Source organism: Rhincodon typus, chromosome 40 (genome assembly GCF_021869965.1).
Source record: "Rhincodon typus isolate 14 chromosome 40, sRhiTyp1.1, whole genome shotgun sequence".
Classification (NCBI taxonomy): domain Eukaryota; kingdom Metazoa; phylum Chordata; class Chondrichthyes; order Orectolobiformes; family Rhincodontidae; genus Rhincodon; species Rhincodon typus.
The window spans coordinates 7,271,987-7,297,324 of NC_063371.1; the positions used below are offsets into that span (position 1 = coordinate 7,271,987).

The 25,338-nt window shown below is 41.2% G+C and overlaps 1 protein-coding gene across 1 annotated transcript in view; it reads left to right on the forward strand.

Annotated features, from left to right (window-relative positions):
- LOC109938115 (chromaffin granule amine transporter-like) overlaps positions 1–25,338 on the forward strand; it is a 30,219-nt gene extending 4,881 nt beyond the window's left edge. The window contains exons 4-16 of the mRNA XM_048618755.1: positions 1,093–1,151; positions 2,989–3,072; positions 6,550–6,642; positions 7,038–7,127; positions 8,339–8,382; positions 9,511–9,571; positions 11,387–11,482; positions 11,596–11,674; positions 15,697–15,748; positions 15,860–15,923; positions 20,082–20,201; positions 21,290–21,423; positions 24,501–25,338. Of these exons, the coding sequence (XP_048474712.1) occupies positions 1,093–1,151; positions 2,989–3,072; positions 6,550–6,642; positions 7,038–7,127; positions 8,339–8,382; positions 9,511–9,571; positions 11,387–11,482; positions 11,596–11,674; positions 15,697–15,748; positions 15,860–15,923; positions 20,082–20,201; positions 21,290–21,423; positions 24,501–24,614 (1,090 nt within the window). The 3' untranslated portion in view covers positions 24,615–25,338. The remainder of the gene's footprint in view (positions 1–1,092; positions 1,152–2,988; positions 3,073–6,549; positions 6,643–7,037; positions 7,128–8,338; positions 8,383–9,510; positions 9,572–11,386; positions 11,483–11,595; positions 11,675–15,696; positions 15,749–15,859; positions 15,924–20,081; positions 20,202–21,289; positions 21,424–24,500) is intronic.

The following is a 25,338-nucleotide window of genomic DNA, read 5'->3' on the forward strand; positions in this document are numbered from 1 at the left end:
CTAGTTGTTTTAGTATCATTAGGGAGGATTCACATCTATCGCTCAACCATTGTGAGTCTCCAGGTGGGACTACACTCTCTAATTCCAGCAAAGTATTGTTGGTTAGACAGGGAATGTTGCTGGTGTAGAGGTCAGTGCCACAAACTCCTTCCTGGGATGGTGCTTTTCTGTGGCAATCTGAAGGTGTAGTTCTTCAAATGTCTGTGCCCCATGTGCACACGCTGCTTCCAGTTACTCAAGTCAGTCTGACAATATATTTAAAGTGAGAGCAGAAAGATTTTTAAAAAGATTTTAAAAAGACATGAGAGGCAATTTTTTTTTACACAGAGAGTGGTTCCTGTGTGAACTTCCAGAGGAAGTAGTAGATGAGGCTACAGGTACAATGTTTAAAAGACCTTTAAATAAATACATGAATAGGAAAGGTTTGGAGGGATATGGGCCAAGTGCAGGCAATTGAGACTAGTTTAGTTTGGGATTATGGTCGGCATGGACTGGTTGGACCGAAGAGTCTGTTTCCATGCTGTATGACTCTATGAAATGATCTCTATCTGTCATGTACGACCCTTGATCCCACCCAACTAGACGTGACCTTGAACCGCTCAACCCCAAAACAAGCAGTATCTGAAATCAGGCATGGCCTCAGTCCTGAGCTGGCTGGTTTTGAGACCTCTACCTCTAATTCTAGACCAAAACAGCAACAAGGTTCCGAGTACTTCAGCTCCTCTCTCAAACAGTAACAACAGCATAAAACACCTTAATTGTGCTGCAAGCCAGAGGAATAGGTGAGCTGAAAAGCACAAATTTGGAAGTTAAATCACTTTATTTTCCTTTACAACTGAGAACAGTCATACAATTTCATCTTTAGAGTTTGAATCATGTGAAACAGCCTTCTTTCTAAGATCTGAAATTAAAAGGCATCCATTTACTGATGTTGAAATATCTTTGCCTTTGTATTAAAGAATACAACTTACAATACTGAGACATTTTCCTTGTAAGGAGCATGAGGATATTTAGTTAAAGCAGCAATGTGAATGCTCCTGGGTCATACATGTTTTCTCATTCTTTGTATCAAGTGTATTTTCTTCCTTTCAGGATTGGATATCATCTTCCAATGTTCACTGGTTTTGTGATATTGTTTGTGTCAACAATAAGTGAGTACAGATTGAATTTCACAATATTAATTTGGAAATAATGCCAGGGACACTGCAATATAATAGTGGGGCATATTTTATAACTCATTTTCAGCTCTTGAAAAGGGACGTTATAAGAGGCTTGTAACAAAGTATTTGTGAAGTTTGTTTGTGGGATGTGGACATTGCTGGCTGGGCTAGGGGATGAGCTTCTTGCACTGCTTGCAGTCTATTTGCTATAGGTGGATCCAATATACTGTTGGGGAGGGAGTTCCAGGATTATGACCTTGTGACACTGAAGGAATGCCAAAATATTTTGAGCTCTGGATGGTGAGTAGCTTGAAGAGGAACTTGCAGGTGGTGATATTCTCGTGTCTCTGATGCTCCCTTGTCCTGCTAGCTGGTTGTGGTAATGAGTTTGGATGGTGCTGTCGAAAGAGCCTTGGTGAATTTATGCAGTGCATCTTGTAAATGGTACTCAATACTGCCACTGTACATCAGTGAGGGAGGAGTGAGTGGATACTTGTGGATGTGGTGCAAGTCAACTGGGCTGCTTTGTCCTGGATGGTGTTGAGCTTCTTGACTGTTGTTAGAGCTGCGCTCATTTAGTCAAATGGGCGTGTTCCATCACAATCCTGACTTGTGTCTTGAGGATGGTAGAAAGGCATCGGAGAATTAGGTGGTGAGTACTTGCTGCAGGATTCCCAACCTCTGACCTGCCCTTTTATCCATTGTATTTACGTAGTTGGCCCAGTTCCATTTCTGGCTAACCATAGCCCCAGCATGTTAATAGCAGTGAATTCAGCAATGGTTATGCTACTGAATGACAAGGGGTAAAGGTTAAGGTCTCTCTTGTTGGAGAAGATTACTTGACAACCCAAACCTGGATATTGAGCAGTTTTGCGACATTTGGACACAGACTGCTTCAGTATCTGAGGAGTTGCAAAGGATGCTTAACATTGTATAGTCATCAGCAAACATCCTCACTTCTGATATTTTGTTAGTAAGAAGTTCATGGTTGAGCTGAGGACATTCCCCTGAGGAATTCTTGCACAGATGTCCTGGAGCTGGGATGACTAACCTCCAATAATCATGGGTGGGTGGGGGAGAATAGAAAACATGAGATAATAAGCAGGAGGCTTCCTTGCCCATCTTTGACCTGATGTCATGAAACATCTTGGGGTCTGAAATCCAAGTTGAGGATTCTGGGGCAACTCCCTTCTGACTGTGAATCATTGTGTCACCACCTATGCTGTATCTGTCTTGCCAGTGGGAAAGGACATACTCAAGGACGGTGATGGGGGTATTGTCTGGGACATCAATAAGGTATCATTCCAGAGTATGACTGTATCAGGCTGTAGCTTGAACAGTCAGTGAGACAGCTCTCCCAAGTTTGGCACTAACCCACAGATGTCAGTAGGGTAGAGCAAAAGGGCTGAGTTTGTTGTTGTCATCTATGGTGCCTTAGTCTATTCCAAATGATCCATCTGGTGTCATTCATTTTGTGAGTCTTCTGTGAGATGTTATAAGATTTTGAGATGAAGTTGAATGTTATAAACTGGCTAATAAATGAAATGAATAGGAGAAATTGAGCATATTCTCTAGTATGACAGCTATTCCATTCATGCTCCAAATTAAAAATAATTCAATGAACAAAAAGAAGAGAGGAGAGTAGAAAGTTAGGATAACAAAATAATGCTGCATTCGTTTCACTTCCAAACTGTGTGGTTCTTCACACTGAATTGACAAAGTGAATCCTTCTTTTTTATGGAAGAACACAGTTTCACTTTGGAATGCCCAATCAAATTCTTGGTCTTTTCATTGGCTTCATTTAACTTTCCTCTCCTCTTGTTGACAGTGTATGCTTTCTCGAACACCTACTTCTGGTTATTTGTTGCCCGAGCTCTACAAGGAATTGGCTCGTCGTGTTCTTCAGTAGCAGGTATTTCTTATGGGTATTCAGAAATCCCTGGTGAAGGGCAAGGTAACATAAAGAAGAACACTGAGGGACAGAGAATAGTAATAGGATGTTACTCAACTGAAGTCTTAAAAGTTGAGAGATTATGGAAAGAGGTAAAAAGGTTAGGGATGCAATGCATTTTGAGGTCTGGGGGAAAGAGTATATTTGAGTAGCAGACTATATAATGAATCTTGATTTCAACAGAGTGTAGCGATAATTGAATTGTAGAATAACACAACATTAAAGTTGGCTATTAGCTTCTGGGACAGAATTTTCCCCTCCCAGGAGGTGGCAAGAAGTGAACTAATGGGGTGAGTAGGCTCTGGAGAGAAGCTCATCAACTTCTCACCACCTCAGCAATTATGTTCTGGGCAAGAAGATCCATTGGGAACTTTCTCAACTCACCAGCAATTAAAGTGCTCAAATGGTCAGGGCCTCAACCCATCTACCCCCTCATCACCAGCCTATCTGGCTGTTGAGAAAAGTGGCTAATTTCCCAAAAGGGAAACAATGGTGACATATCTGCTCTGTTGGAGCTTGTGGCTTCAATTGCTGCAATATGGGGCCAATTGGAGGCATAGATGGAGGCAAGAATGTGGCCTCTGAAAGTCGAACTATTGCTCTTGCCACAACACCTCTCTGCAAAATCCTCACCTCAAGATAAGAGGAAAGAAATGATTCATTTTCTTGCCACTGGATCCCAAAGGAGTGGATCACAACAGGTTGATGTTACAACCAAGGAGGCCTCTGAATAACCAGTAGTTCCTGGCAACTCTAGTCACCAATGTCAAGGGACTGATAAGGTGAGATACTCAGGTGAGTTTTCTCAGTGATCATGGCAAACACCATTTTCAAAAAAATCCCACTGTGTCTGCAACGACAGTTCGAAAAGGTGATCCAATTAGAGCCATGCCCTTTCCTTACCACAATTTTTTCAATTGCCTTTTACAAATTATGATTGAATTTACTTCTTTCATGACAGGGAGGACAAATAGCTTGTTGGATGCTGTATTTGGGGAAAGAGGAAACAATAGGGGGAATTTTAAAGGATCTTTGGGTGCTGTTGTAGAAATAAAGTTGTTTGTGAAAGAGAGGTTGAGAAAGATGTGACTGAAGGATTGCCAGCAGAAGACAAATGCGTTTCTACCTTTCCAAAAATGTGAGTTAGATTGAGGAGGAAAGGAGCCAATTGGAGTTTTGATTGAGGCATTCAAATCATGAGTATCTGAACAGAGTAAATAGGGAAAAACTGTTCCTGCTTGTGAAAGGATGAAAGAAAGGGGAAAGTTATTGGTAAAAAAAAGTGAAAACAACATGAGGAAAAACCTTTCCACACTGCAAGTCATTAGATCTGAGATAAAAACAGAAAATGCTGGAGAAATGCAGCAGGTTTGGGTCTGAACTGAGTTCTGATGAAGAGTCACATTGGCCTTGAAACATTAATTGTTTCTTTCTTCACAGATGCTGCCAGACCTGCTCAATGTCTCCAGCACTTTCTGCTGATATTTCAGATTTTGAGCATCCACAGGACTTTGCTTTTATTAGTTAGGCCTGGAATGCTTGAGGGTGTGATGGAGGCTGGTCCAGTTGAAGCATCAAAAGAGAATCAAACTGTTGTCTATGAAGGATTAATGTGTAAGGTTAGAGGGGAAGGATGGGAGAATGGTCCTCAGTGAATTGGTCACTCAGACAGTTGGTGTACGATCAAAGGACCAAATGGCCTCCTTCTGATCTGTTCTCTGATTCTGTTCTGAAGAAGAGTCAGATTGACTCAAAATATTAACTCTGTTTTTCTCTTCACAGATATTGCCAATCCTGCTGAGACTCTCCAGCATTTTCTGTGTTCGGTACAATTGTGTTATCTGTGTCTTTCAAGTTTCAAAGAATTTTTTATGAGCAAACTCCGTTGTATTCTAAGGTGACATAACATTATAAGCACTGAGGTCATGCAATGTAGGAGGTTAACGAAGGCAGAATGAGATCATCAGTCGCTGGAACTGACTATCATGGTTGAGAGCAGAGTCATGGGAAATCACAGGAAAGACAGAGATAAAAACAAGTTAGAGGAAGGCTATCAAGTAAATCACATGCAGAGGAAATAAGAAAGACATGATCATAAACTTTGCCTCACCCCAATATCAGAAAATTATGCCATTCAATTCATCCAAGTTTTCGAGAGCAGAATTGTCCATGTGAGAAACCTAAGGAAGATGAGCATCAGTGTAACAGCCCAAGACTGAAACAATCTGACAATCATGGATTCGGCCAAACTTTCAAAGTTCTGAATAATTTCAGATTTGACAGTAACTTACTTTTTATAAATTACGACTGCGAGGGCAAGGGTCCAATGGTGATACATTTCGGAGAGAATTATCATTCTTTGGGAAAGAACGAATAAAGAAAGTTTAAAACAAAAAGTTGTCTCAGAAGAATGAAGCCATTGTTTTAGGGGAGTCTCGATGTACACATTGTAAAGATGATGGGAGGGAATCAACAGGAGTGGGGTCCAGAATGGTGGAATGGAAGAGGGTGGGATTTATATCCTGAACATATCCTTTACAGAGATAGTAAGAACTGTCGATGCTGGAGTCAGAGATAACACAGCGTGGAGCTGGAGGAACACAGCAGGCCAGGCAGCATCAGAGGAGCAGGAAAGCTGGCGTTTCGGGTCGGGACCGTTCTTCAGAAATATCCTTTACATCTGCCTGCTTCTGCAACAATTAACTAAATTAGATTTCAGACAGTAGTAATAAACTGGGTAAAAAAATGAAGAGAAGCCAAATTGCTCAGACCATTCAGCATAAAATATTGAATTTTTGGTTCAGACTGGTCAGGCATTCTGAATATTCAGAAGCTTTCAAATGTGACAGTGCGATGGTGGCAAGTTCCCTGAAATTCTACGCAACAATAAAGTAAGAGGTCACATGACACCAGGTTATAGTCCAACAGGTTTATTTAAAATCACGAGCTTTCAGAGCACTGCTCCTTCATCAGGTGCAAAGCTCTGAAAGCTTGTGATTTTAAGTAAACCTGTTGGACTATAACTTGGTGTCATATGATTTCTGACTTTGTCCACCCCAAGTGGGCAGACAGGCTAAAGGTGACTTCCAGTTTTGTGAAAAGTAAGAGCCAGCACAGTGGCTCCAGTGGTTAGCCCTACTACCTCACAGTACCAAGGACCAGGGTTCAATCCCAGCCTTGGGCAACTGTCTGTGTGGAGTTTGTACATTCTCCCTGTGTCTGTGTGGGTTTCTTTCAGGTGCTCTGGTTTTCTCCCACAGTCCAAAGATGTGTAGGTTAGGTGGACTGGCTATGCTAAATTGCCCATAGTACCTCGGGTGGGAAGCTTTTTGAAGGGCCAGTGTGTACATGTTGGGCTGAATGGCTTGCTTCCATACTGTAAGGACTCTATGATGCTTGAGTTTTTCATTGTTAGACTTGTGATTTCTTTCTCTGTAGGTTTGGGAATGTTAGCCAGTTATTATACAGATGACAATGAAAGAGGCAAAGCCATGGGTATAGCACTGGGAGGCATTGCTGTGGGGGTGCTTGGTAAGTAATTTGTACATTACACATTGATGAAACTATGTACTGCTACAGTTGAGCGGAAAAGAGCAAGATATATTCTCACATCTACTTCCATTCTGTCCAGTTCCCTTTGAAGGGTGCTCAGTCGAAAGCCATACCCTTAGTCCCTATGTTTAGATCTTGATCTCAGCAAATTTATTCAAGTAAGCAGCAGGACAAAACGTGGGAAGAAAAGCCAGAGGCCAGAATTCTGAAATGTTCTCATTCGCCTCCCAATCTTTAATTGTCAGCAGCAGAGACAGGGTAATACTCAAGACTGAATAGGATGAAATTAACAAACCTTTGTCCATTGACTCGTATTTGCAGCTGGCTGTTGGTAAGCTTCATTTGGATTCACTCCATTTTTTTGTTACTTGCAGTTGGAGCGCCTTTTGGAAGTGTGATGTATGAATTTGTGGGAAAATCATCTCCCTTTCTGACTTTGGCAGCCTTGGCTTTAATCGATGGAGGTTGGTATGATTTTGTTAAAGTGTGAAACACTGCTGATTTAGTGAGAAAAAGTTCATAGACAGAACGTTCTCCCAAATGAAGACTTCATTTCATGTGAATTAGGTAGTTTATCTAATTATCAGGCACAAGGTACATTCACCCTAACCTGACAGCCATGCACATTCAGCACTGTCAACATTTCTGGTAACAGTGGGATGTTCAGCTGAGTAAGGGCCAGTTTGTTTTCTGAAGCAGCCGATGCTTCAACTATGGGATGTTGGCAACTTCAGTTTAAACTGCTTCTGTGGCAGCAAGGATTCTGACAAGTTACTATGTGACAATCACAGAACAAACCTGCTATTCTAAAATAACAAGGTGTAGAGCTGGATGAACACGACAGGCCAAGCAGCATCAGAGGAGCAGGAAAGCTGACGTTTCGGGTCTAGACCCTTCTTCAGAAATTTCTGCCTGCTTGGCCTGCTGTGTTCATCCAGCTCTACACCTTGTTATCTCAGATTCTCCAGCATCGGCAGTTCCCATTATCTCTGCTATTCTAAAGCAGTCCTTTTAAATTAGTTTCTTTACCTACGATTTGTGACTGAAATACAATGTGACCAGTTGGTCAGTGAACTGTCACTGGGGTCAGTACTTGTGAGTCTCCAGCACAGCCATGAAATTAAGAAAGCCTCACAGCAGAGTCGGTCTTCTCCCGACTGTGGGTGAAGATGGCCAACTAAAGACAGCTTGAGAGCAAGTCAGATCCCTGCCTCCTTGTTAGGCAATTATAGAAGGGGAGAGATTTTTAAAATGAAACCACAGAATCTAACACTTTGTTTTCCAATAATGAATGGGCTTTCAAGGTGCCACCCTAAGTGACCTTCTGTTGTACAGTCACCTTTGAATAGTAGCATTTGCATGCTTGAAGAAAGACAATATAGCACAGTACATGAAGAGAAAGTCACTTTGAAAGAAAATTGATGTCCCCGAATGAGACGCAAGTTGACACATTCCAGACTGCATTTCACAACCTCGGAAATTAATTGAGAGAAAGGTAACCTGGAGGACACCACATGGCACCTGGGAATGTCTATCATTGAAGACCAGCCCAATACAAATAATTAATCATTAAATTAACTCATAACTTTCTTAAATATCATGCTTTAACAAACAGCGTGACTGCTAACTGGCTTTAATTATTGAACTGGCTGAATTCCTGTTCCTATTTACCCAGCTCTCCAGCTCTTCATCCTTTATCCCACAAAAGCTATTGCAGAGGTAAGCAACCAGTTTTTTTTCTCTCCTCTGTTAGTACACTTTCAACACCATGGAGTCCCTCACAACAACAAGCTGCATCCATACAGCACCCTAAAACAACTGATACTATCCCCACCACAAGGGACAGATACGACACAATTTGCCACCAACCTGCACAAGGAAATATTAGGATAGGTGGGTCCAAGGGGTTGGTTTTAAAGCTTGTCTTGAAGACAGGGAGAGAGTTTTAAGGAGGAAATTCCACAGTGTGACCTAAACCTAGAGCTGCAAATGGAGTGGGGACAGGAAAATTCAGATTTATAATGGACCAGAATTGCAGGAACACAGATGTTGTGGAGTGTTTTTCAGCTTAAGAAGCTTACAGAGACAGGCTGGGGCTCGTTATGGAGAGATGGTAACACCAGAATAAGAATTAATCATTTGAGACTGCAAGACCAGTAGATCAGCCTAAATCAAAGAGCAGATGGGTTTATGCGGATTATGTGAAGTGAATTTGTTAGACATGTTAGCAAAGCAAGAAAAGGTGATTGACACAAAGCAATGAAAAGAAGGAAAATAATTTGGGAAAAAGAGTTGGAAAGTAGTGTTAAGACGAAGGAATTTTAGCAAGTCTTTGAAGATGTGTAAAGAGGTAGCAAAGATCAAGAATTTGAAAATAAATTCCAGCGGGCAGGATTGTACTGGGAAAGAACAGGAATGGAAATGACAGAGAGACAACATAAATCTCAAATATCACATCTATCAATTCGGAAAATGAACGTTAAATATCTATAACAAAGCTTACTGATCTCACTCTTTCCATCTGTAGCTACAGAACTAATTCTCCAACATGCTGAATTATAAAGGTATTTGAGTAACAGAGTTGAAACTCAGTTGAGGAAGTCATCGAATCCTATTTTGGCATTCTATCAGGAATTTACACTTTATCTGAAAGATATAATTACAATTTTAACATGTAATCCTTCTGGTCATTCTGTGGACATGTCTTCATCCCCAAATATTACAATGGAGTTTATGTTTTAATATAAACAATCTACAACAGTAGCATTTGGTCTCCTCTGTCAGAATTCAAGATGACCCTGGATGAGACGGTAGCTTGCCTAACTATTTCTATTGCTCTTGTTACAGAGTCAGAAAGGGTCATCACTGTTAACATTGTTGAGAGATCCCTACATACTGATTGCTGCCGGTAAGCAGGTCCATTCTTTGTGCATTATACCAGATAATAGTGAGACTATTTCCAGAAAATTTTGCATGACTTTTGATTTAGGATGGTTTTCAGAAAGCCTGGTTTCTGAGACATTCTGCAGATTTGTTTGTGAGCCAATAAAGTATGGATATTAATCTAGAAAGTGGACAAGAAGGCAATTCTTTCACATACATGTGCCTCAAAGCACGTGCTTCTACAAATGTGTTCGACAGGGATATTTCAGAGATTGTGACACAATTAGAATCCACAAAGTGAAAATTATGATTGTGTCACAGTTATGCTGCTAAACTAGTAATCCAGAGGCACAGATTAATAACTCAGGGGGGTGCTAAGCCAAATTGCCATCATTTTTACTTAATTTATCACTCACAAGATATGGACATTGCTGGCCAGGCCAGCATTTACTGGTGATCCCAAATTGTAGACAATAGTTAAGAGACAACCACATTGGTGTGGGTCTGGAGTAAAATGTGGGCTTAACCAGGCAGAATGGTTCATTTCCTTCCTAAGGACAATAATAAACGAGTTGGCATTTTACAACAATTGACGCTGGTTACATGATTGCCATTAGGCTTGCTTTTTTGTTCAAGTTCCAGATTTTTATTGAATTCATTGCTGCAACTACAGTACTTAAATTCAAGACCCTAGAATGTAAGCCTGGTTTTCTAAATTTTCAATCCAAGGATATTACCTACACACAGCACCTCCTCTAATCTATAGCTGTCAGATTGTTGGAAAAAGTCTCCTGGTTCACGGATACTCTTTAGGGAAGGAAATCTTCCATCCTTGATGATTTTCACCTTCCCTCTTAAATGGCCCTCCTGGGTCTAATCAAACTGCTCACAGTGGTTCAAGGAGAAAAAGGTCCACTGGCACCTTACCAGGACAAACAGATATAGGCAAGGCAACAAAAGCTGGCCTTTTCAGTGACCCCTGAGAATGATTTTTAAAAAGGAAAACATTGCAAGAGAATATCACTTTTGTTTTCAAACATTGGGTTGAAGAGTGGCTGGCAATTTGTCATTCTGAGGCGCCAATCCAGAATACAGGGACAAACCGAGAAAAAAGGTGCAAGAGTAGGCCTTTGGTCCATGGAGCCTGTTTCACTATCCAGTACGATCAGGGCTGGTCCTCTCTCTCAATGCCATACTACTGCTCTCTCCCCAGACCCCTTGACACATTAAGTGTCTTTGAAACATAGAAAACAAGAGCAAGAGAATGGTCGCCTGGTACATTTAATGGTCAACTGGTGAACCTTCTCTAATGTTCTGAACACAGTCCTTTTGTTATAAATTCACTTATCCTCTGGATGCATGGAACTGCATGCACATAAAATTTATCCAAGCGCAGTGGTGAGACAAAGAAGGATTGAATCATCTGCACTTGAGATTGCGTGCACAGATGAAGGAAACTCTTCACGAAAGGAGCTATTTGGCTTCTTTCTCATCTGAAGTGGCGTGGACAAGTTTTTCATTTGCTCAGATTTTCAACATTGAGTTGTCAAATGCAAATTTTAAACACTTCTTCTCACAGAGGGTTCTGAATCTTTGGAACTCTCTTCCCCAAAAAGTAGTGAAAGCAGACTGTTGGAATATCTTTAAGGCAGACATGGATAAATTCTTGGTTGGCAAGACAGTGAAATGTAATCAAGGGTAGGAATATGGAGTTGATATTACAACAAGATCTTATTCACTGGTGCAGCAGGCTCATGGTCCAAATTTTCTACTCCTGCTTGTAACCCCTTCGGATATATGTATGTATTGACTGGAAGTCGGGCTTGTTATTTATTTCAAGGAAGCCTGTGCTTCTCAAATATGGCCATCGCAATGCTGGAGCAGGCCCTACCAATTTGGATGATGAAGATCATGTGTTCTCCCAAACTGCATTTGGGTATGTTGACACAAAAATCAAGTTAAAACCATTGTTTCTGTGGATATGAAAGACTGAGGCAGAGTCACCTAGCTCATCCTTTTCCTGACCTGGATTTTGTTCTCTTCCGGCAGGTTTGGCTTTCCTGCCATCTGCTATCAGCTACTTGATGGGCACAAATCTCTTTGGTGTTCTTGCTAACAAAATGGGCAGGTAGGAGCAATTTGGGATCTATACATCAAATGCCCCAGACACAAAATTCAGTCATTCTTTTACAGTCTGATATTTCAGAAATAATAATATCCTTTGAGATGACATTCACACTATAGACTTCCTACAACAGGAACAACACTTCAGAAATATTGAATAAGTTGTGGGGAGCATTGGAACATTCTGAGATGGTCTAATGCATGCAATAAATTCAAGTTCTTTCTTTCTAATTCTGAACTGTAGCTGCTGGACTATGCTCCAAAACCAAATGCTCAACTCCGAAACCCTCCCCACAATTTTGTTCTGAAGGTGATGACTTGTGCTGAATTACACTCCGTCACTGACCCAAATAGCCTGAAAGTGAGTGCTAGAATCACAGGCAATTCCACCCTGGACTCATCGGCACTTTCCAACAGGTGATCTCTGATCCAGCACAGGAACCCTGGTTTATTTGTTTTGCCTGCTCAGAGCCAGAGATACTGAATTCCATTGTACTTATCCCCAGTCACTGTTTTCCCTCATCCCCGCCATCCGGCAAAGTGTGGGAATGAACCGAACAGCCTTTTCGGTTGAACAGGCTGAGTTAGGTTGAAATTTTAATGCAGAGCATCTTCAAATATTCCTGAACGGTCCAGCTAATTACAGTTTACAACAAAGTGAATCTACATTGGGTCAGCTGTTGGTACTAATCTGGTTTGAGTGAGTTTGTTCTACTACTACAGTGTTATTCAGCAATCAAAGTCAATTATTACTATACATTTATCTGTTGATGGTACAACAGAAACCCTCATCCTACATGACAGAAAACTGCCAGCAATGGTGCAGGTAAAAATCTGATACCTGAAAAAAATCAGTGTCCTGAAAGCTGTGTACTTAATAGTTAACTCTCCTGTTATCTGCACTTCCATTCCATCACTGCAGCAATGATCAGCCAGAGTGTGCTATGCCACTGAAGAATTACGATAAGTTTATTGTGAGCTATGCACAACACAACCACAATGGTCACATTATGATAGCACCTGTAACCCTCACATTATTTCATTTGAAAAAAGCCCTTCTAACAGATATTACGGCTGTGTAACTGTATAAACTGAAGGTATTGGAGTGTATTGGTTATGTTACTTTGCTGATACTTCAGAGACTAGGTCTCATTATCCAGAGAAGAGAGTTCAAATCCCATGGTGTTCTTCAAATTCAGTTTTTAAAACTGGAAATAAAAATGTGTTAGCAGTAAAAGTGAAACTGTTGCAGAAATCCAACGGTCTTCTATTGGTGTTAATGGGAGGCTTGCCTACTTACTGATCTGCCTTCAGCCATACACCAATGTAGATTATGCTCAAGTGTCATCTGACGTGTTCCAGAAACCCGCTCAGTTGTTTGACCTGGGCAATAAATGGCAGAGCGGCAATAATAACATGCAGTTTTCAACACCTTAAATGAAATTAACACAGAAAATGGGGCGCAGAGCTCAGACAGAAATTAGGAATTGTGACCAAAAGCTGAAGGAACAAGTTTAAAATAGATATCTCACATGACGCAACTTTGGTAGAACTTCTCAAAGTGCTTATTGATAAGCAGAGCCATGTGTAATTGATGGCAAACTCCTCCAATGGATTGAGAATTGGCTGAAAATTGCAGCCAGTAGATTTGGATCTGCTTGAAGACCAGTCACCAGTGCTGTTTCTCATTTAAAGGACTTTACTGTTTACTAAATTTATCAATAATCTGGAATACTTGGAGGATAAACCACACGTTGTGAATGACACCAAAATGTATGTGAGAGTTGGAACTATAGCGGAGCTCAATCACGGCAAGCAGATCTTATTGGATAAATGGACTAATCTTTGACAAATGATGTTTAACTTCTGGATGTGTGGTGTTTCTCATTGGGTAGATCAAATGCTAAGTATATTTCCACCCAGAAGGAACAGAATTAAAGATAGGTGAAAGAAAGAGATCTGGGTGTATTAGTGTATCTTTCTATAAACGTCCTTGTGCAAATTGTGAAGCTATATCTATTAAACAGATAGAGGTTACTCAACAGAGTACAGCTTCAACTGAGTTCTTGGCAATTCTGTTTTGTTCTTGTACGCAAGACAAGGCAAGCAGCAAGATCTGAGAGCTGACATCTCAAGGTATTAAGAGGTAAGCAGAGAGTGATTGGTTGGTAGTTTGGTAAGTTTTACATTTGCTTCTCTCGAGTATGGAAGTAGTACTGTATTAACTTCATTTGCCAGTATCCTGGCAAATCAAATAATTTGGGTTTAAATGAATAGTGCAGGCAGAGTTCAGATGAAAGAAAATTGAGACGCTTCATAATAAAGAACAAGGGATAGTAACTTCTCATTTATAGTTGTATTTTCATTCAATTGATCCAAGATGGTGTCGGAGCAGGACTTCTGAGCCAGAGCTCGTCAACTCTGCCCATTTCTTCTTCTTTTTCCTCTTTACATGTTTCTTTTTCTTCTTTCTTCTTACCTCCTTTCCACGGGCAGCATCACCAATGGCCAAGGTGACGCTGGTGTGGACTCCCGGCCTCAGTGCACACTCAGGACTTCAGCGTGGAGTCACAGTCTCAAATGAAGTGGCGCCAACTCCCATCCTCGAGGTGAAGCCAGTGTGGACTCCTGGCCTTCTGAGCCTCGAGGTGAAGCCAGCGTGGACTCCCGGCCTTCTGAGCCTCGAGGTGAAGCCAGCGTGGACTCCCGCCCTTCTGAGCCTCGAGGTGAAGCCAGTGCGGACTCCCGGCCTTCTGAGCCTTGAGGTGAAGCCAGTGCGGACTCCCGGCCTACTGAGTCTTGAGGTGAAGCCAGCATGGACTCCCGGCCTACTGAGCCTCGAGGTGAAGCCAATGCGGACTCCCGGCCTTCTGAGCCTCGAGGTGAAGCCAGCATGGACTCCTGGCCTTCTGAGCCTCGAGGTGAAGCCAACATGGACTCCCGGCCTTCTGAGCCTTGAGGTGAAGCCAGTACGGACTCCCGGCCTTCTGAGCCTTGAGGTGAAGCCAGCATGGACTCCTGGCCTTCTGAGCCTCCAGATGAAGCCAGTGCGGACTCCCGGCCTTGAGTTGAATCCAAAGCAGGCTGCAGATGAGGCTCAGCATGAACTCGAGCAAGGCCCAGCATAACTGGAGGCCTGACATGGACTTGTCTGCTCCATCTTCCCTACTTGGATAGACTGTAAATGTGAACTTTTTATTTCTTTATTCTTCTAACTTATTCCTAAGATTTTGTTCTGACAAAACTGCACAGAGGCTGATATTGCATCACCAAATCACCCTTTATTTACTTATGCACAGTACACTGGCTCGGAGTCAGTCCCCTGAACTGAGGAGATTCTGAATCCCCTGCTAATATTGGTCAGCCAGGGCCTCCTGATTGGCTCAAGTTAACAATCCCAATCAAAGATCTCGTAGTCAACAAACTCCACCAGGTTCCAATCACTACAGGTACCCAGATACTTTTTATACCTAAGATGGCGTGAAAATCTGTAATGGTGGACTTTTTATTTGTTTATTTTTCTAATTTATTCTGAAGAATCTGTTCTTGGTACCTTTGTACCTAAGATGGCACCATAACTGGCAACTTTGCAAACTTTTCACTGCGACAATAAACCTAATTCTTTTTCTAATTCTATAAGTCATGGAAGGTTTTAAACAAGGGCATGAGAATTTTAAAATGAAGTTTGAGGCGGGGAAGGGCAGAAACTAATAAAAATCGGCAGACACGAGGATGATGGATGAATGGGTCTTGATGAAAGATAAGGAAAAGGCAACAGCTAAATAAGATCTTCCAAACACACAATTCCGCAGTTATTTCATTTCAGTAAAGCTGCAGTGATTGAAAAGGTGAAAAGGTGAAAAGGTGCAAACTTCATTTCAGGGTCTTATTCAACTCAAAACAATCACACTGTTATACTTCAAAGAAATCTGGAACAACAAGACTTCAGTGACTGGAATATGCTCCCACAACAATTCGCATCAGTGCAAACCTTTTTAAAAATGCTTCCTCTCTGTGTATCTGCAGGTGGCTGTGCGCTCTGATTGGAATGGTGCTTTTGGGGATAAGTATAATCTCTGTAAGAAGTTTGGTTTGATTTTAAGCTCTTTTCACTTGACATTTGTGCCATTTTTATTTCTGTTGAGTGTGTGTTTTTCTTGTTCCTAACCTAATACCATTTGTGTTTTAGGTTCCTCTGGCAACCAACATTTTTGTGCTCATTGTTCCCGGATGTGGAGTAGGTTTTTCACTGGGTTAGTAGCAGACCAATGTGAAGACATCTCAAGCCAGAATCAGACAGTAGGCAGGGCCAGTTACCCTTTAATCATCTATCATCTTACTAGCAGCTAGCTAGTTAGCACTTCATAAAAAATTATGTCTCTCACATTTCAAATCTTAGAAGTGCCAAGTAAAGGATGAACAGATAGTTCCCTTTTCTCCTAAAAAGGAAGGGCAGAGAGCTAAAAAGGTGAAAAATCATCCATGGTTTAACAAGGAACTCAAGGATAATAGAAAGGCAAAAACTAGGGCCAATCATACTGCAAGAGTTAGTGGCAGCCTGGAGGATTGGGAGAACTTTAACTGTCAGCAAAGGGTTGCAATAAACAAAATCAAAAGAACTAAGATGAATGACAAAATGATACTCACAGGAAACATAGGTACTGATACCAAAAGTTTCTATAAGTATATAAAAAGGAAGAAAATAGTGAAAGTAAATGTTGGCCCTTTAGTGGATGAAAATGGCAAGTGAATAATGGGAAAGTCAGAAATGGCAGAGGCACTAAACCAATATTTTGTCTCTGTTTTGGAAGATAATAATTTCTTCCCAAAAGCTGCAGTTATGACAGAGGAACTTGGTGAAGTTACTATAACTAGGGAGAAAGTATTAAGTAAACTGTTGAGATTAACCGTAAATAAAGCCCTGGGGCCTGATGGCCTGCACCCTAGGGTTTTAAAGGAGGTGACAGCAGAGACAGTGGATGCATTAGTTATGATTTTCCAAAATTCCCTGGATTCTGAAAAGGTACCAGTGGATTGGAAACATACTAATGTGACGCTCTTACTCAAAAAAGGAGATAGACAAAAACTTGGGAAACTATAGGCCAGTTAGTTTGACTTCTATAGTGGGGAATCATAAGGGAGGAGATAACTGAACACTTGGCAAAACAAAACTCAATTCATCAGTGTCAGCCCGTGTTTCATGAAAGGCAATTTGTACTTGACAAGCTTGCTGAAGTTCTCAGAGGATATAACCAGCAAGGTAGATAATGGGGATCCATTGGATGTATTATATCTAGACTTCCAGAAGATATTTGTCAAGGTGCCACATAAAAGACTGATCCAGAAGGTTAGATCCCAGGGTTTAAGGCTGGCTTGGATACAGGATTGGCTAACTGATAGAAAATAAAGCATTGGGATAAATGGGTCCTTCAATGGATGGTGAACTGTAAACTAGTGGGGTGTCGCAGGTTTCAGTTCTTGGACCTCAACTATTTACAATCTATACAAATGATCTGTAAGCAGAGACAGAGTGTAACATAGCAAAGTTCATGATGATCCTAAAATAGATGGGAATGCAGGCAGCGATGAGAAGATAGAGAGCTTATAGATGGATATTGAAAGGTGAGGAGATTGGGCCAGAATCTGGCAGATCGAGTTGAATGTGGACGAGTGTGAGGCCATCCATTTTGGCCAGAAAAATAAAAGGGAAAATTATTATTTAAAAGGGAAGCAGATTCAAAGTGCATCATTGCAGAGGGATCTGGGTGCCTTTGTGTATGATTCGCAGAAATGAGTGTGCAAATGTAGCATACAATAAGAAAGGCAAATGGAATCCTGGTATTTATTGCAAAAGGACTGGATTATAAAAATAAAGAAGTGTTGTTACAATTGTGTAAGTTGTTGGTGAGAGCACATCTAGAATATTGTGTCCATTTCTGGTCTCCTTACTTGAGGAAAGATGTGGTGGGACTGAAAAGCAGTTCAGAGGAGGTTCACAAAGTTGGTTCAAGGGATGAAAGGGTTGTTGTATGAGGAGCTGTTGAATAATCTGGGCTTGTACTCGCTGGATTTCAGAATGGGGAATTGACTGAAGTATACAAAATGCTAAAAGGGATCAATAAGGTGGACCTTGAACACATGTTCCCCCTTCTGGGACAGTCTTGAACAAGGGGGCATAGATATAGAGATGAGGAGAAATTACTTCTTTCAGAGGGTTGTGAATCTGTGGAACTCACAGCCACAGAGTGTGGTGGAAGCAGAATCAATCAAAAGACTCAAGAAAGAAATAGTTATGTTTCTGATTAAAAGCAGGATAAAGAGCAATGGGGAGGAGGCAGGAGAGTGGAGTTCAGACCGGGATAAGATCAACCATGATCATGTTGAATGGCTTGATGGGCTGATAATTCCTATGCTCTGATTTTCCAATAGCCAAATCAATCATTTAATATTAAGAAAGGTTTAGATTTGTTCAGAAGAGCAGCAGAGGCCATAAAGAAAAGATTATCACCAGGAAAAAAAATCAAACAGGAAATTCTGAGGGAACCTCTTCAGCAGCAGTGGTGAGAATGTGGAACTTGATCTCTCAGGGAGAGGCTGAGATGTAGTTCAGGAAGGTTGATCACCACAAGTGCTAGGGAAGAGAAGAGAATACTATCTAACCTCATTGTGTTCGATGAGGAAAGGTGAGAGGAGGCTCAAGAAAAGCAACTTTAGCATGGAATATTTGTTTTAATTTTTATATCCTGTGTATATTGTATGTAAAAAAAAATTTAAGCAGTCCAAAATTTACCATCACGTTCATCTCCATAAACTTCCCTTTCAGCAAGTCCAGTTGTTTCATTTACAGCAGATCAAGGGCAACTAGTGATGGGCAGTAAACGCTGGCTCAGCCAGTGACACCCACAGCCCATGAATGCATTTAAAACAATCTTGATCTTATGGCCTAAAAAAGACATTGAAACAATGTATTATTGTGCACCGTATGACAGCACACTCCTCTTATTCTGAAACCTCTGACAGATTGTCAGAAATTTAAGAGGACACCAGTTTAACCCTGGATTTATACACAACCTTTCACATGGTCAAAAAAACACCCAGAAGCACAACAGAAGGAAATGATAAAGCACAAGGTGAGACTGAGCCACATGAAGGGGCATGAAGACCAAAAACTTGATAGAACAGGTAGGTTTTGTCAAGTGTGTTAAAGGCAGAAAAATTAGGGTAAGGGGTGCAGGGAGGGAATTTCAGACTTTATCAGTGAAAGTGCAACCACCAATGATGAAGCAACTGAAGTGAAAGCAAATCCTGCAGGTGTTGGAAGTCTGAAATAAAGACAAAAAATACTGTAAGTATGATATGTTCAGCAATTAGAATTTGTGGTTCACAAGAGGCCAGAATTAGAAGAGTTTGGATATCTCAGACGCTGTGGAGCTGAAATGTTTTATGCAGATAGGGAGTGATGAGCCTTGGGAACAATTTGAAAACAGTGAGCATTTTGAAATTCAAGATCTGGCTTGACAGGGAGTTGAAGTGGCTCACAAGCAAAGGACTGAAGGTGAATGGAATGCAGTGTGAACCAAAACATGGACAGTCGAGATTAAGATGACCATAAGGTTACTTTTGTTGACATAGCAGTTACTGTGATGTTCCTGAGGATGTTTTTGGCTTTACTGAGAAGCAGTCAGAGCAGTCCCAATAATGGAACTGCAGCCAAAATGAGAATCCAAGAGCATTTTTCATCCCAATCACTGAGGAAGCTTTCTGGGACACTTTAACTTGAGTTGGAATCTCAAATTTGGAGAAGTCATCAGAGCATATATTCAGGGGCTAGCTTAGTCTCCGAATCCGAAGGTGGGAACTGAATTGGTTGCCAATATTTGTGATACTGAGCTAGCTGACACAGTCCAGGTGAATGTACAATCCAACACTGGTCAGGCTTTAAAATGATTCTTTCTGGAAACTCCGGTGATGAAATTGCCTGCTCCAGTTTCAGCTGGAGACCACCATGCTGAAAAGGGAGGGACAAATTTATTTCCAGAATTCTAATACCCCCAAAGTCCAAAAGTTTAACAGCCATCCATTTTAATGTCAGGTGCTCATTAAATTGATTCAAGATGAACCTTGGTCCCATGGGTTTCACATGTTAAGCTGAAATGGAGATCAGAAGTGCACAGAGCTGTGTCCAATTCCTTCCACCAAGGCAGACCTGAAGAAAAGTCTGATTTCCTAGATCACAAGTGGAGGTTACCCAAAGCTGTTCAGTGGAAAGATCGGGAGACACAATCCCACACCCTACACACTGTGTGTATCAGTGATGGACAGGACACAGCTTCCAATCTGATCCTAGATTTAGAAATTATTATTGCGTATGTTGCAGCCTGAATTCTGAGTACATCTTTTGATATGACCAGGAATGACCGATTCCTCGATGATTCCCATTATGGGTTACCTGGTGGACATTCGTCATGTATCTGTGTACGGAAGTATATTTGCCATTGCTGATGTGGCACTTTGTGTGGGATTTGCAATCGGTGAGTCAATACAATTGTCTTCTTTGATGTATTTTTGCTTAAATATAAGTCTCTCAGTCTCTCTGAAAGTGTCTAATGATAGAGCTGAGGTGGGCTGTTCGTTTTCCCACCCCAGTGGTCTGAATTGCTGCAAATTAATGCAGTTCCTCTCAGCATAACAACCTTCACTTCTGCAGCTTCTCAATTTTATCCAATGATTATATTTCTTTTATTTCTAAGTTTCCTGCTTTTTTCCATACGGGCACCGCCTCTTGCTGAATGACATTTCAATTGGTAACTGAGACTCCTCTGTCCATCCTCTGTTTTTCAGGTGTTATTGAAGAAAGACCAACAAGGGGACAACTCATGACCTTGTTGATGCTTTCATGCATGCTAAATGACCCATACTTTCCATATTCAGGATTAACAACTGTTTGCCTGCCAACACTGCAAGAAGCTGAAGGGACCACTTATCTGCATCCTAAACTCACTGTAGAGCTTTCAATTAATTTCCATATTAATTAATCATGTCAAAACACCATGGTCAAAATACCAACTCCACTAATATTCCATTCAGTGCTTCTCTTCAACTCAAGGTTGGCATCACACCTCTCACTCATTCTTAATTTTGTTTTCTCATCAATTTTTTCACATCGTGCCACAGTATATTCTGGATAGATTTAAGTTTAACTAACAATCTTCCCTGTGAGCTATTGTTGTAAGGTTTTTTAGAAATCCAAATATGTAAGGAACATACACAGTTTAATTCAATTTTTTTTCGAACAAAATTTAACCACTTCGGTTCCTGGCAGACAGGTAATTAAGTGTGAAAACAGTGCATTATTGTCATCTAATAAAGTCTAAAGGGATGCATGGGGCCTCAGGGATCAAGTGAATGGGTCATGGATACGTTTGTTCAGGATTAATTAGATAAGAATTGTTTGTATAAATATGGGAACTAATAATCTGTGGGTGTGATGTTTATGGAGTCTGTTTACTGAAATAAAGTTCTCACTTAAGGTGTGGACTCAGAACTTTTTCAAAGGAAGTCTCAAGTATAACATGCATGTTTCACATAAAGGATGAATAATTTTGTGCTTACCATCCAGGGCCCTCAATTGGAGGAGCTATTGTCAAAGCAATTGGATTCCATTGGCTCATGGTCACCATTGGAGTCATTAACATATGCTATGCTCCACTTTGTGTCTTCCTGAAAAATCCTCCCAGCAAAGAAGAGAAAGTGGTAAGAGTGGTTATTTTATAAAGACAATTTCCTTCAAGTAGGGGTGTGGAGAATGAAAGGATGGGAAGGAAGGAAGGGAAGGGAAGGATGGGAAGGAAGGAAGGGAAGGGAAGGATGGAAAGGAGGAAGAATGGACAGGAAGGACTGAAAGGAATGAAGGAAGGAATGGAAAAGAAGTAAATAGGAAGGAAGGAAAAATGGAAAGGGATGAGTAATGTTTGGAAAAAGAACATGTATTTTTACAACGGCTTTCATCGCCACTACATTACAGCCAATCAAGCACTTTTGAATTGTAGTCATTATTGTGACATACAGCAGCTAATTTGTACACAGCAAGCTTTTATTCATTCATTCATTTATTGCCCATCTCTAAATGTCCAGAAGGCAGTTGTGAGTCAATCACATTGCTTTGGATCTGGATTCTCATGTGGGCCAGACTGGGTAAGGACAGCAATTTCCTTCCCGAAAGGACATTCGGAAACCAGATGGGATTTTCTGACAATTGACAATGGTTCCATGATTATTAGGTTCTTAATTCCAGATCAGCTCCCACAAACAGCTTTGTGATCACAGCCAGATAACCTGTTTCCATGGTGATAGCTATTGAATAACGAGTCGGCAGGATGCTGGGGCTAACTCTGCTGTTGTTCTTAAAAATAATGTGGTGGTATCTTGCACATGCATCAGAGAAAGTAGGCAGAGCCTCGGTTTAATGTCTCAGCCAAAAGGGGACATGTCAGCCTTGAAATATACCCCTATGCCTCAGGTGGTGTTTAAAGCCATCACCCAAGGCTGGTGACAGCAAGAGAGGAAAGAAGGAACTGTCAGTGAAGTGAGTGAGTTTGACAGCAACCAATGGGTGAGTGGGAGCAAATGAGATATTAAGGATGGAGGTGAATGAATGGGGAAGTGAGTGAAGAGCAAATGAATGAATGATGAGCAAAACACAAGTGAGCTTCAAAGCCATTCAGAATTCTGCTCTCACTTCACTGGCCAATTTGCTAGTCATTGGTAAGATTTTAGAGTCCATTATTAAGGACGAGACTGTGGAGGACTTGAAAGTGCATGGTAAAATAGGACTGAGTCGGCATGGATTCGTCAAGGGTAGGTTATGCCTGACAATCTGTGAGAATCCTTCAAGGAAGTAACAATCAAGTATGATAAAGGAGAGCCAATAGATGTGATCTATTTGACCTTTGACAAGGTGCCATAAAGGAAGCTGCTAAATAAGATCAGAGCCGATAGTGTTAAAGGCAAGGTACTGGCATGGATAGAGAATTAGGTGACTGGCAGAAGGCAGAGAATAAAAATCAAAGGGTCTTTTTCAGGATGGCAGCCAGTGACTAGTGGAGTTCCCCAGGGATCAGGGTTGGGACAACAACTATTCACGTTATACACAAATGATCTGGATGAAGGAGCTGAGGGCATTGTTGCTAAGTTTGCAGATGACACAAAGACAGATGGAGGGCTAGGGAGAGTTCAGAAAGTCGGGGGGGGTGCTGCAGAAGGGCTTGGACAGGCTGGGAGAGTGGGCAAAGAAGTGGCAGATGGGATATCTTGTGGGCAAGTGTGAGGTAGGAAGAATAGAGTTTAAGACCATTTTCTAAACTGGGAAAGACTTCGGAAATCTGAAGCACAGAGGGTCTTGGGAGTCCCAGTTCAGGATTCTCTTAAGGTGAACATGCAGGTTCAGTTGGCAGTTCAGAAAGCAAATGCAATGATAGCATTAATTTCAAGAGGTCCAGAATACAGAGCAGAAATGTACTGCTGAGGCGATCTAAGGCTGTGGTTGGACCACATTTGGAATACTGTGAGGCATTTTGGGCCCCATATCCAAGGAAGAATGTGTTGGTGTTGGATGGGTCCAGAGGGGATTTACAAGAATGATTCTGGGGATGAAGGGCTTCTCAAATGAGGAGCAGTTGAGAACTCTGAGTCTGTACTTGATGGAGTTTAGAATGTTCGGGGGGATCTGATTGAAATTTACAGGATACTGACAGAGAGTGGATATGAAGAAGATCCGCTAGCAGAAGAGACTAAGACCCAAGGGAACAGCCTCAGAGTGAACGGATGACCCTTTAGAACTGAGAGGAAGTTGAATTTCTTCAGTCAAAGGGTGTTTAATCTGTGAAACTCATTGCTGCAGAGGGCTGTGGAGCCCAAGTCATTGAGTGTATTTAAGACAGAGATAAATAGGTTCTTGGTTAGTAAGGGGATAAAGGGTTATGGGGAGAAGCCATGAGAATGGGGTTGAGAAACATATCAGCCATGATCGAATGGCAGAGCACACTCAATGAGCTAAAAGGCCTAAATACACTCTAATATCTTATGGTCTATGGTCTTATGGAAACCAGTGAATGGTTTTCATTCCAGGCATATTGAGGGGCATTTTTCCAAGAACAGAGGGTTGAGTTATCTCTATGCTTGTCTGGCTTAACGCTAAATGGATAAAACCCAGTGTGTGATTTTCCAGTCCATTAATATTTAGGCCTCAAATATATCCTCACACCATTGGAAAGAAAGAAAGGAGTTTCAAACAAACCAAAATTCATAACACATCTCTGATAAATGGATACTACTGATGGCCGAGGCTCAGATTATGCTTAGTTGGTCCCATCTTCCTGTGCTTTAGAGTCTTTTGGGCTTTTTGGGATGACTTGTGAGATGAAGGCTGTCCTCCCACAGATAAACATAAAATATCTCCTGGTCGTATCTGAAGGTGAGCAGGGGAGTTATCTCCAGTGTCCTTGTAAAATATTTATCCCTCAATCCAAATCGCAGACCAATAGGTCATTATCACATTGCTGTTTGTGAGCAAATGGTCATATTACCTATCCTGGAATCGTGACTCCACTTCAAAAATGCTTAATTGACTGTGAGTGGTCTAGAAAAATTTTAGGGTCATAAAGGGCACTTGATAAATATGAGTTCTCTTCTTTCGAGAAGCAGTGAATGCGCAGAATGCAGTCCTGGATGTCTGATATTGACATATGAACAGTTTATGTTGAATGGATAAAACAGTGGTTAAAAAATGTCATTGGATGTCAAAGCCCTAACTATTTTGCTTTTATTAACAGGCAATTTTGTCCCAGGAAAATGCCATGAATACTCATCATTACACTGCTGAGAGGGACAGCCTGGAATTTGCCATAATGGAGGCCAGAGATGAGGAAGCAGGGAATAAGGAGTAAATTCAGAATAAAGGCTAGTACACTGATGGTCAATGGTCTATAACTCCTGTGTTCCATTGACATTCCTTTTAAATAAAGGCACACCTTTGTTCTCTTTGCAAGAATCTCAAATCAGCAGTCCTGCATTACACAACATGGCAGTACAGATACCATCATGGAGCCATTGTACTTGAAAAGGCAGACATAAAACAGAATATAGAAACTTGTGTTGATTCTACAGCACTGAAACAAGTTCTTCCAATGAGTCAGCAGTTATGCTCCACCAAGCCTCCTCTCACACCACTTGCTCAAAATCTTTCAATACATCTTTCCAGTATTTTCTTCCCCATGCACTGATCAAGCTTTCCCTAAGATGCAACTGTGCAATTTGTCTGATCTACTCCAAATGGGAGAAGGTTCTACACTTGAACCACTCCTCAGGAAAAGTATCTCTTTCAGAATTCTTAAATGGTTTTACAGATGGCTGTTTTCTATTCATGGCCCTATGTTTGGTCTCCCAGAAGGAGACGTTGTTTAAGGCAATTAGCCTGAAGGGTTAACCTTCACAGAGCTCCATTCAACAGGATATATGACTGTTTCTATATATGGGAGGAGCTGGTAAATTCTAGTTGTCAGTGTGTTGTGTCCCCTGTTTGTCTGACCTTCGCTGTTAACAGCCACATAACTGAGATGAGCTTGGTATCTCTTCGGAGATAATCAAATCTCCTCTCATTGTCAGATTGTT